At 37.8% G+C, this 12,794-nt stretch overlaps 1 protein-coding gene across 1 annotated transcript in view; it reads left to right on the top strand.

Moving 5' to 3' along the window:
• The first annotated feature begins 1,299 nt into the window (after window positions 1-1,299).
• The window catches only part of LOC121826189 (vomeronasal type-2 receptor 116-like), a 33,239-nt gene continuing 21,744 nt past the window's right edge, over window positions 1,300-12,794 (top strand). The window contains exon 1 of the mRNA XM_042269993.2: window positions 1,300-1,505. Within this exon, the coding sequence (XP_042125927.2) occupies window positions 1,300-1,505 (206 nt within the window). The remainder of the gene's footprint in view (window positions 1,506-12,794) is intronic.

The following is a 12,794-nucleotide window of genomic DNA, read 5'->3' as shown; positions in this document are numbered from 1 at the left end:
AAAAACAGGCACTGAGAGATAGACAGATAGACAGACAGATTTACAAACAGCATTCAATCAAGCATAGATTCAGATTCACATAACAGACAGACAGAAATGACAGAAACTCAGACAAAGAAGAAGAGAAGACATAGGTTGATTTGGGGGTAACATAAAGCAAATGAAAGTGTGTTGAATTTCCTCTCTTTAGTGCTACATATTCCCATTATTGGTGACTCTGAGTTTATCATTCATGTATTAAAACCTTTGTAGAATGAGGCTCAGTATTCTGGGGTACATCATCTATAAGCAAACACAATTTCTTTGCATTAGTGGAAGTTTCTCAAATGTCCCTTATTAATGTAAGAAATAAGTTCATATAAGACCTCTCAATGCACTACCGTCTTATATATACTGTAATGCTACAATGACACAAAAATTACTTACAGGGAAATTGGAATTAGCATTGGTTATCTATAAATTATAGTTAACTATCAGCTGGTATAATATTCAAATGGAAGCATTAAAATGTAACAAATCAAAGCTGTGGATGTAGAAATAGCTGATCATAAAATACACATCTATGGGAACTGAGGTCTTGGCCATGTGATAGAACTCTAATAAGCAGTTTTCTTTCTAGCCTTGATATTCAGGTAGTGATGAAAAGCTCTAGATTCAGAGTGATGATTGAGCTTCTAACACAGGCTGCTCCATGGGATTGTGTGCACTAGCAGATACTCAAATGTTTGTGAATTATACAGTGCATGTTCTATCGATATTGACAGCAAATATGTATTCATACTATTTCCAATCATGAACATTATTGTTCATAGTGCCTATATGTCTGTAATAACCTCTTTCTAGGAATAACTATTTCTTACACTTCCATTTCAAAACTCATTTGAAATATCTGATATAATCCAAGTCAACAATTCAAATGGCAATTAGAGAATCAGTTTGATGAACTAGGCTTTTAAGCATATTTGCCCAAGAGGAATCATGTTTGGGGCCTTTATGTCCATTGAAACAGATGGAACCATAAGGGATATGGAGAGAACGATAATCATAAACAAAATTATTACCCTTCATTTGTCACCTGGATATAGGAACTCAGATGCAGGGCCTCAGGACACAGAGTGCTTAAGAATCCTCCAGAGCTGGACAGTGGGCTGAAAAACATGACTGAGAGAAATACATGCATTCTTTACTAGTAACTACACTAATAAAAAGAGACACCTAGATATGTTCATACATAACTGATACATGGGTTTCTGTCTGACTCTTCATGCTGCACTTCACTTGGGCTTCTATCTTGGAGACATGACAAAGATGCTCTCTTTGATCTTTGTCTTTTTGACCCTGAAGCTTTTCCTCATTTTCTGCAGTTTGACTGACCCCAAGTGTTTCTGGAGAACAAAAGACAAGAGAAACAAGGAAGTGGATGAAGAACTTGATTGTTTATTTTCTATTTACACAAAGCATGGATATGTGAAGAATGATCATTTCACTGGGAATCTAGACAAGAAGTAAGTACATCTTTCATTAATTAATTTTAGTAGATCATGGATATATTCTAGGTGTACTGAGAAATAGAACATGACTCTGTGTGTTCTCAATCTCTTTTGCCTTCCCTCCTCTAGGATATAATTCACATTTATTTCATGTTTTACTGATGGTTATCTCCCTATTTCTAATGGTTTATGGGATAATTTGTAGCTTGTTTTTTATCACTCTTCAATTAACATTTCCATATAGAAGTTGAATAAATGACCCACACTCTCTACCATGTTCCTAGGAAGATTCCCTTAATATGACAATTCCCAACTCATCAAATCATGTGATGTCTCTCAGAAACATAGTACCAAACCAAGTTTTGAGTTTACTTCACAGAGACTACATTAAGATGGTGTTTATTGGCCTGCTAGTGCTTCATGCTTCAGCATGGATACCCAGTTCCTGCCGTTGGAATGTGATGTATCTGCCCTGACTTTTAGTTGCATCTGTTAAAAAGATACACAGATTTTGTTTAAAAACTCTGTCATAATTTCATAATTGTTGTGTTCTATGACTCCTGCAGTTGAAATCAGAGATGAGAATGCTATTTCTGTTCACTAAAAATTTTATGCTTTCCTTTCCTTAAATTCTATTTCATAGGAATAGATACATTTTTGCTGTATTAACAATGTAAGGAGTCAAAGTTCTAAGTTGGAAACTTATAAAGCATCTGCATATTCTAGTACTAATTTGTGCATTTGTTAGAAGAGGAGATACTTCTACATGCAATTATTTCCTGTTTTCCTTTTCATGTGCTAGAATAAAAGGTGTTCCTGTGGTACCTGCTAACATTTGAAAGAGGAGTACTAAAGTTACAAATTATGTCAAGTTTCCCTTGATGGAAGTCATTTTCTGACTACAATTGGTCATGTGTCTTTCTGTTGCATATATTTTGTTATATTCATTCCACATTTTCATCTCTTTTATTTTATTGAAAACAGATTATTCTCTCATATAATACATCCCCACGACAGTTTTCTCTCTCTCTCTCAACTGCTGCCAGATTCTTTCCTCCAGCCCTCTTCCTAGATCCACTTTGCCTTTGTTTCGTCTTCAGAAAAGATAAGACCTCCAAAAGAAATGAGCCAAACAAGACAAAACAAGATACATGAAGACAGGGCAGAAGCCCTCATTCTGAGGCTGCACCAGACTACCCATTAGAATGAAAAGAGCAGGGAAAAGAGTTAGAGATACACCTGCTCCCACTGTTAGGATGCTCATAAACTCACCAAGCAAACAGCTGTAACACAAACACAGAGGACCTAGAGCAGAGCCGAGCAGGCACCATGCTTGTTGCTTCAGTTTCTCTGAGCCAATGTGAAACCTGGTTAGTTGATTCAGAAGTCCTTGTTCTCTTGAGATCCTCTATCTACTCTGGTTCCTAGAATTTTTCTCTTTTCTCTTCTGTGAATTTCTTGAGCTCAGAGAAGAGGAATTTGTTGGAAATCTCTGAGTTAGATTCTCTATCTCTGTCTCTGTCTCTCTCTCTCAGCATAATATCTGGCTGTAGATATATATACCCACTACCATCTGCTGATGGAGGAATCTTCTCTGATGGCCACTTGACAAGGGCACCACTCTATGGGTATAGTATAATATCATTAGGAGATTTTTCCCCAGGAGTGTTTGCTCCTACTCTAGATCTCTGGGTTATCCAGTCTCTAGTTCCTGGCCATCCAGGCAATGTAGAACATGGACTCATTGTCACAACCTGGGCCTCAAGTTAATCCAAACATTGAGTGGCCCTCCCACAAGTTCTGTGCCATCATTGTAAAGCACATCTTGCTGGCAGGAAAGATGATAGGTAGAAGGGTTTGTGGCTGCATTCTCTTTCTGTAGCTTCAAGGGTACCTCCCTGCACCATAGAAACTAGAACATGGGACTAAAGGCTCCATGTTCAATGAGCTGTGAGTGCATTTTCCTGGGCAATGGGGACCCAATCTCAGTTTTGGAGAGCAACCTTCTATCTAGACATTATCCTGGATTGTTTGGGCATCCCCACAGTACCTTCTCAACCAATAATTCAAGCAAATGCAACCCAATTCCACAACTAGAAGCCTTGCCTGGCTACAAAACATGGCCATTTCAGACTCTATATTCTCTCTTACATGGAGTCCTCACTAGGATCACCCATAAAGATTCAAAGAAATTTCCACTGACCTATTTCCAAAACAAATGAAAATGTTTGTCAGTTCCACCTGTCACTACCAGAATTCTCTCCCACAATTCCTTCACCCTGACCTTATCCTTCCCATACCAATCAACTACCAGACCCTACTCAAGCCACAAGATTTACCCTATTTCCCCTTCCCAATAAAGATCATGGGTTCCCTCTATATTTGTCCTCTTTACCTAACCTCTCTGGATCTGGGTATTGTAGCTTAATTATCATTTAATCAACTAATATCCACTTATGAGTGAATGCATGCCATATTTGTCTTTCTGGATCAGGGTTACCTCACTCAGGATAATTTTTTCTAGTTTCATCAAATGCCTGCAGATTTCATGATGTTACTTTTTAACAGCTGAGTGACAACTCCATTGTGTAAATGTTTCTTTATCCTAACATATATTCCTCATCCATCTTAGATTAATGGGTATCTACATTGTTTCTAGTTTCTGGATATTATGAATATGCCATAGTGAATATAATTGAACAAGTGTGCTTGTGGTAGGATGGTGTGTTCTTACAAAATATGCCCGAGTGGTGAAAATGAGTTTTGAGGTAGATTGATTCCCAATTTTCTGAAAAAAAAACACCATATTTATTTTCACAGTTGCTCTAAATGTTTGCACTACCACCAACAATAGAGAAATGGTCCCCTTGCTCCACATCCTTGCAAACATGAGCTGTTACATGTGTATTTGTGCTTGGTCACACTGACAGATGTAAGACAGAATCTCAAAGAAGTTTTGATTTGCCTTGTCTTGATGGTTAAGGATGTTGAATATTTCATAAAGTGTTCCTCAGCCATTTGAAATTCCTCTAATAAGAATTCTCTGTTTAGATCTGATTCACATTTTTAATTGTAATATTTTTATTATCAAATTCCTTGAGTTCTTTACGTATTTTGAGTATTAGACTTCTATCAGATGTGCAATTGGTAAAAAAAAAATCTTTTCCCAATATGTAGGCTGTCTACTTATCCAATTATTTATGTTCTTTGCCTTTATAATCTTTTCAGTTTCATGAAGTTCCATTTGTTAATTGTTGAAATTAGGACCTGAGCTATTGGAGTTCTGTTCATAATGTAATCCTCTGTGCCTATGCACTCAAGGCTGTTCCCCAGATTCTTTTCTATTAGGTTCAATGTGTCTGGTTTTGTGTTGATGTCATTGATCCACTTGGACTTGAGTTTTATGCAGGGGCATAAATATGGATGTATTCACATGCTGCTACATGCTGACATCCAATTAAACCAGCACCATTTGCTGAAGATGCTGTCTTTTATCAGTATGTGTTTCTGATTTTTCTATTAAAACTCAGGCATCCATATGTGTCTGAACATATGTCTGGTCTTCAATTAGATTCCATCAACCAGCATGTCGATTTTTATGCCAATACCATGTGGTTTTAATTACTATAGCTCTGTAGTGCATCTGGAAATTTGGGATGATCATACTTCTACCAGTTCTTTTATTTTTCAGGATTGTTTTACCTTTCCTAGTATTTTTGTATCTCCATATAAAGTTCAGAATTTCCATTAAAGGTCTGGAAAGAATTGTGTTGAAATTTTGATGGATACTGTGTTGACTCTCTGTACATTGCTTTTGGGATGATGGGCATTTTTGCTATGTTAATCCTATCAATCCATGAGCATGGGAGATCTCCCCTTTTTTTGAAATCTTCTGTAATATCTTTCTTGAGATACTTGAAGTTTTTAGTCATACATGTCTTTCTACTAATATATATATATATATATATATATATATATATATATATATATTACTATAGTATTCTACATTTCTTAAGTGCAACTGATACAATAGGATAACATTTTATGATCAGCAAAATGCAAAAAGCACCAATTTCTCCTGGCCCAGGCCCAGCCAACAGTAGAAGCTGTTTCTTATTGGCTAATGTACAAAGGCAAAATGCCTCTGAGTAACTGTGGCAACCTGTGTAAAGAAGCAGGGAAGCCAACTGTACTAACTCACATCAGCACTTTCTCCAAAGGCTTGCTGGCATAGAAAACCAAATCAGATCCAAAAACACATTTTCTGTCCCATATGAAGCCTCAGAACACAAGGTGGGAACCTTGTAGCTTTTTTTGTTCAAGCCTGAGAGGCTAGGCCATCTCCCTGAAATTCTGGCAGTCTTTAGAGCTTCTCCCACAGTAACTAGGATTAAAGCTGATTCACTCTAGACTAGTTTAAATGAACTCATTAATTTTCTGCTATCTACATAATATCGAGGACTTAAACATAAACGATTAGTAAACTGAGCCTAAAATCTTATACCATAAATTGAGGTTAAAATTATATTTAAAATGATAATTGCTCAGGGAATTCTGCCATATGCCAGTCTGTGTATTATCAATTGGTCCAGGTCAGGGAAGCTCATGGCAATTTAAGTCACTTATGTGCCCCAAAAGACTTTGATTCAGCAAAACAAAACAATCTGTAATTACATCTTTGAGTATAATCTGTGAAAATCCAATAGTGATCTCTCCACAGAGTCACTTCATCTGACCAATTTGCCCTGTCAGTAAGCTAATGATAGAGAACAGGCTTCTAAGTTTCTCATCATATTGTGGAACAAAAGCTGAACTATGAGGGCTTGTTTATTCCCCTGAATTACGCAGAGTCTTTATGTCTCACAACTTCATAAATTTTAGACCTCCTTTGTGAGTTTCTTTTCTGTATTCGATAGCAAGGCAAGCCATACAATTGTAACTATCTCATCTTCAACACCATCACAGACCTGATTCAGATAAAATATTAACTGAGTAAACATGAAGTGCAGAGCAGGCAACTTCCAATTCTTAGGAATGACAGAAATAGTTGTTTGCCTGGACAGTCACCCAGCTACCTCTGCAACATTGGGGCATCCACCTTCAGCCTAAAGGCCTAGAATATCTGACAGACTCTTCTGTAGAGCGGGAATTTTGAAGAACTGTCCCACCTTGTCTTGGCAAATTATGACAGTTTTATCCCTTTGTGTCCCACTTGTCCAGTTTGTGCAGGATGCTTTTATTCTTCTAGCTTTTCTATCAAAATCAGGCATCAATGTGTGTCTGAACATATGTCTGGTCTTCAATTAGATTCCATCAATCAGTATGTCCATTTTTACGCCAATACCATGTGGTTTTAATTACTATAGCTCCATAGTACATCTGGAAATCTGGGATGGTCATACTTCTACCAGTTCTTTTATTGTTCAGGACTGTTTTACCTTTCCTAGTATTTTTGAATCTCCATAAAAAGTTCAGAATTTCCTTTAAAAATCTGAAAAGAATTGTGTTGAACTTTTAATGGATACTGTGTTGACTCTCTGTACATTGCTAGCTTTATTTCTTTATATCTGTAGCAAGGATTTTCAGAGGGTCTTTCCTGTTCAAACCTGATCTCTATCAACCTGGGGGGATCCATGGCCTTACATTTTCTGTGGAAAAAAAAGCATAACCTCTAACTCAAAGCAGTATATTTTCTGTCTTCATTTTAAAGTCAAGGCATTCCTAAAGTTTATAAGCAGGTTTAATTCAGCAGTCCCTCTTACAATTCCATTTCTCTCTGCAGCTATGGTAATCAAAAAACTCAAAGTCAACAAGACACCATAGAGGATCCAGATGCTCAGTGTATTTTTAATCTTTACGAGATTTGTCCTTTTTATATTATGTTATTCTCTCTTTAAAGGCATTATCTTATTATTTATAAACTATTTTTTCTATTAGTGTCTGTACTCATTTTCTTTTTTTATTAAGCCTACACATTTTTAAACACACTGTATCCTTTTCAGAATATTTTTCTGTTTGGATCTGGATCTGTCTTTTCTCAGTACCTGCAGCATTCTCTGACCATTTGAGACAAATCTTTCACTGCCAGCAGAGCCACCACATGGTTCGGCTTAGTTCATGGTGCCGGTACATGGCACTGGAAGCTGGCTCCAGCCTGCAGGCCGCAGCTGGTAGTACAGACACTGTATGACAAGCATCTGCCCACCTGAGAGATTACAGATTGAAAGCCACATCAGGCTTTTTGCCAAGAACTTTTCTTAGCTTTCTCAGGCCCTATTGGATATTTGAGCCCCCAAGTTGAATGCCATGTGTGAACAGATTTTTCTTTGGGCCAACAGCTCACCAAAAATAGCACAGAGACTTATTATTTATTAATTAGGAAAGTTCTGTCTATAGCTTAGGTTTGTCCCACTAGCTCTTATAACTTAAATTAACCCATTTTTATTAATCTACATGTTTACTTGTGGCTTTTTACCTCTTTTCCATATTATACCTCCAGTTTCCTTTCCAAATCCCCTGGCATCTCACCCATGCTTAGAATCACCTCCCTTTCTTTTCTCTCTACTTGGAAGTCCCAAGTAACCTAACCAAGACCCTAGCAACTGGCCATTCAGCTCTTTATTAAACCAATCAGAAGGTGCTTTGGCAAATCACAGTGTACAAAAAGACTATTTCATAACAACAGACTTCAACACAGACCTTGGCTCTGTTAGGCACACAGACCCAAACACAGTCCTCAGTAGCAGCCCATGTCTAGTCACCATGGCTGAAAATGACAGTTAAGGCTACCAAAGTTACAATGGCCTCCTCAGCAGCATGGCCCTGTAGTAAGAAGGTTTCTCTGGTCCCACCAGGCCCTCACAGTCCTGTGAGGCACGCTTATAGAATAATCACACAGAAGTTTATATTAATTACAACTGCTTGGCCATTAGCTCAGGCTTATTACTAACTCTTACACTTAAATTAACCCATAATTATTATCTATGTTTAGCCTCATTGCTTTATACCTTTTCTCAGTTCTGCCTTGTCATCTAGCTTCTTCTGTATCTGGCTGGTGACTCCTGAATTAGTACTTCCTCTTCCCAGAATTCTCCTCATCTGCTTGCCCCACCAACACTTCCTGCCTGGCTACTGGCCGATAAGATTTTATTTATCAACCTATCAGAGTAACACATAGTCATAGCATACAGAACAATAACCCACAGGACTTCCCATTTTCTGTCTAATCAAAAAGGAAGGTTTTAACTTTAATATAGTAAAATTACATATAATAAAACAGTTATCAAGCAAGAATTACAGTTATAATATCTAGTCTATTTAAAGAAAAATTCTATCTATCCTATATTTGTGAGTCTAAAGATTCATGTGTAATTTATCATTTATCATAACAAAGGAAAATTATAACTATCAAGTCTTTAGCTACAACAAAGATGGCAGAAGGATACAATATTACCTAAGTAAACAGGAAATGCATTGTAAGCAACTTCCAAAATTCTGCAAAGGACAGAGACAGCTTCCTCCCTGGACATCATCCAAAGTTCCATTGCAACATTGGGGAATCCATCTTCAGCTTATAGGCCTAGAGTCTTTCAGTTGCTTCTCTCCGTGCCCTGTAGAATATCTGGCAGTCTCCTCTGCAAAGCAGGAACCTGAAGGGCCATCTAGACTTGAAATTTCAGTGGTCATTTTCCTATGGGCCCTGCAAGTTCAGTTGATACAACATTTGGTCAAGAAGTCCAGTCAAGAGCAATTTCTTGCTCACATAGCTATTTTTGCCAAGAAGATAAACTCCATATGGAGTGTCTTTGATACCTATCCTCCTCTCTGAAGCAAATAGGTGCTGCCAGGAGCAGATGTGTCTCATTGTCCAGGAAAGTCTAAGTTTTTAAAACATTTTAAATTTCATATTCTGTAGGTCATTAAAGTGTTTGAAGATTACCTACCTAACTGAAATATATCTAAGTATACCTATAAAACTGAACTGATAAGACTATGAGTTTGATTATCATTGATGACTAATTATAAATCTGTATTTCTCAACTATACATTACAATTTCAAATAAGTTGCATAACCAAAATACATTAAACAAGAGTAGAAATATATATACAGTATAACAATATTAACTTTAAATTTCTATAAATAAACAAAAATCTATAGCAATGTAAAACATTTTATACTAGTTGTTGCTCTTTAAATACAGGTCCAATAACATATCCTTTCATCCTATCATATCTATAATATTCCCTTTTTTTCTTTAGAAAGAGATTGCTTTATAATCAACCCGCTTTAAATAAAAATAAACATTTATAAGTAATATTTGGGGAATTTCAGTATAACTTCTCATACTACTTCCTGCTGGTTGAGGGTGCTGGTAATCTAATGGGGATCCTAAGAAAATTAAGAATTATGGTCAAGCCCTGACTGGAGTAGTCTGTGAGGCTGCATTGTCTGAGCCAGTTGCCTTGAAGCTGATCTGGATATTGGATCATCTGGGCCACGGCTGTCATTGGAGATCCTTCAGTTGTTCTTGAAAGATCAAACCATATTAGCGTGGAAACAATCCACAGATTCTCATCTTCTCTGGAAACAAAAACAGGACCTCTTTTCCAAAGAAACATATCCTTAGACACAAATTTTGAAGTCAAGCTACCTTTAAAATATACATATTGTTTAAACTTATCAGCCTTTACAATCAAATAACTCTGGATTTAAAAATTCCAAAGACAACACAACCCAGATTCTCTGTTAATATCCATCTCTATGTGGCTTGTTTTTATATACCTTTACTGCCTCTATAAAGTCTTTAATTTTTTAAAGTATTTCTTTATATAACTGTCTATATTCATTTTCTTCTCTCTTCCAAGTCTATGTACATTTTTACACACGCTGTAAAACTTTTAATGTCTCATTCCATCTGAATCTGCCTTATTGTGAATCTATTGCTTTAAACTGCAGTGACTAGTACTGAAATAGAAGCCTTGGCTACCTCCACCCATTTCAGCTTCCCAAAATGGCAGTGGTACATTTACCATCAGTTCTGGGAGCCATGTGCACCAGCAACTCTTGGAAGCAATGAGTTATGCCTCTATCAAAGCAGCATGTAACCCAGAAACAAATTTATTTTTTATTTATCTATAATAGCAAAAGCTAAATCGCCCATGCAGTGCCTTGCACAGCTTGGAGAAACTTCTGTGTAACTCAGCAGGAATCTGCTATGCTGTAGCTCTAGCCCACATACTTTGAATCCGCCACTGTACCTTGGCCTGCCATGAGCAACATGAACTAGAAAGATGCTCTTAGCTATATTCATAATCTCTTCTTAAGCTCTCTCAGGTTTTAGGTGGAAAGTCTTGCCACCATGTGAGTGAAGCATTTGTAGTCTGAAAGTTTCACTGGTCTGACCAGGTCCCCACAATCCTGTGTGGCACACATATAGAATAATCACTCAGAAGCTTATATTAATTACAACTGCTTGGCCATCAGCTAAGGCTTATTACTCACTAGCTCTTATACTCAAATGAAGCCATAATTTTTATCTATGTTTAGCCACATGGCTTGGTAACTCTTCTCAGTTCTGCTTTGTCATCTTGCTTCCTCTTCCCAGAATTTTCCTCATCTGGTTGCCCTACCTATACTTCCTGCCTGGCTACTGGACAATAAGTGCTTTATTTATCAACCAATCAGAGCAACACATATTCACAGCATACAGAATGGCATCCCACAGCTTGGTTCCTAAACACCAACATGGCACCAGGTGGTGGACCTGACCGCTGAAATCAGCATGGCCCCTGATGGCAACTGGAGCCATGGACAGTGACACAGACCCTGGCTGCAGCAGGGCCATGTGCCCAAACATGGCCCTCCAGCTGAATCCCTGTCCCAGACATCACCATGACACTGAGTAATATTATATGTCCATCAGATTTGTATGACCCTGCTATAGCATGGCTTTGGGAGCCAATATGATCCCAGGTGGCTGATCAACCACATGGCCCTTGTTTACAGCAGGACCCATGGACATCAACTCAAACCTTGGCTGCTATAGGACCAGGGGCACAGACATGGCTCTTGTCAGTAGCTTTGGCTGGACATCATCATGTTCCCTGGTGGCAAGCAGAGCCCCCATCAGCATACTCCTCAGTGCCTTCATTTCTTCCTTTCTGTCTCTTTCCACAGCACATGAACCATTCAGCCCCCTTTCTCTCCCATTTCTCTACCAAATATTTGTTGATCATAATGGTACATACCTGCCTAGTGCTACTAGGTAAAGAGAAGACCAATGGATATCTTCCCATTGGCTGGGCCCTAAAAGCCCCAGCTGGCTAGCCCCAACCTAAATAGAACTGCATGGTGCTCATGAATTTTTTCCTGCAATCCAGGGCATTGAGTGACCCAACTGGCCTGTGGCAGGCTAGCTCCCATTTGAGCAGAACTGCAGGTGGGGCCATAAATGTCTTCCAATCAGGAAGGCCTTGAGGGCCCTGCCTGGTTAGTGCTCACTTAAGCAAAAGAAAGGTTTAGTCTTTTCAATATCCCAAACATATTTTCAGGATGGTGTGCATCATGAACTTTTTAGATTAAATTTTCTTTGATTGATTTATCCACTTTTTCAATCATATCTTTAAGTCCTGGGATTCTTTTTTTATTTATTGTGAAATGAAAAGGTGATGGTCTCTATCTGAAGTTTCTGTTTGTTTACCTCGCTTTTACATTTCCTGGATCACCACAATTTGTTTTTTTCTTTTTTAAATATTTATTTATTTATTTATTTATTTATTTATTTATTTATTTATTTATTTATTATGTATACAGCATGTATGACTGCAGACCAGAAGAGGGCACCAGATCTCATTACAGATGGTTGTGAGCCACCATGTTGTTGCTGGGAATTGAACTCAGAACCTCTGGAAGAGCAGTAGTCAGTGCTCTTAACCTCTCTCTCTGAGATATCTCCCCAGCCTCAGTGTGTTTTCTTTCCTGCTTGTGTTTCCAATTTCATATCTTGAACCATTTTATTTGTTTCCTTGAACAGTTTGTTTTTCCTTGGCATACTGTAGAGAACTTATTCATTTCCTGTTTAAGTACTCCTCTCACCTTCATAAAGTTGGTTTTAAGGTCGTTTTCATGTGCCTCAGCTATGTTAGATTATTCACAGTTTGATGTAGTAAGATAGCTGGGACCTGGCATTGATATATTACTTTAGATGTTGTTGGTTGTATTCTTAAACTGGTATCTAGTCATCTGGCTTTGGAGTGATTATAGGCCTAGGTCCCAATTTCTGACTTTGTCTTGGTTGGGTAGGT

The sequence above is a fragment of the Peromyscus maniculatus genome, chromosome 1 (assembly GCF_049852395.1).
Source record: "Peromyscus maniculatus bairdii isolate BWxNUB_F1_BW_parent chromosome 1, HU_Pman_BW_mat_3.1, whole genome shotgun sequence".
Classification (NCBI taxonomy): domain Eukaryota; kingdom Metazoa; phylum Chordata; class Mammalia; order Rodentia; family Cricetidae; genus Peromyscus; species Peromyscus maniculatus.
This window is presented reverse-complemented; position numbering and strand designations above follow the sequence as displayed.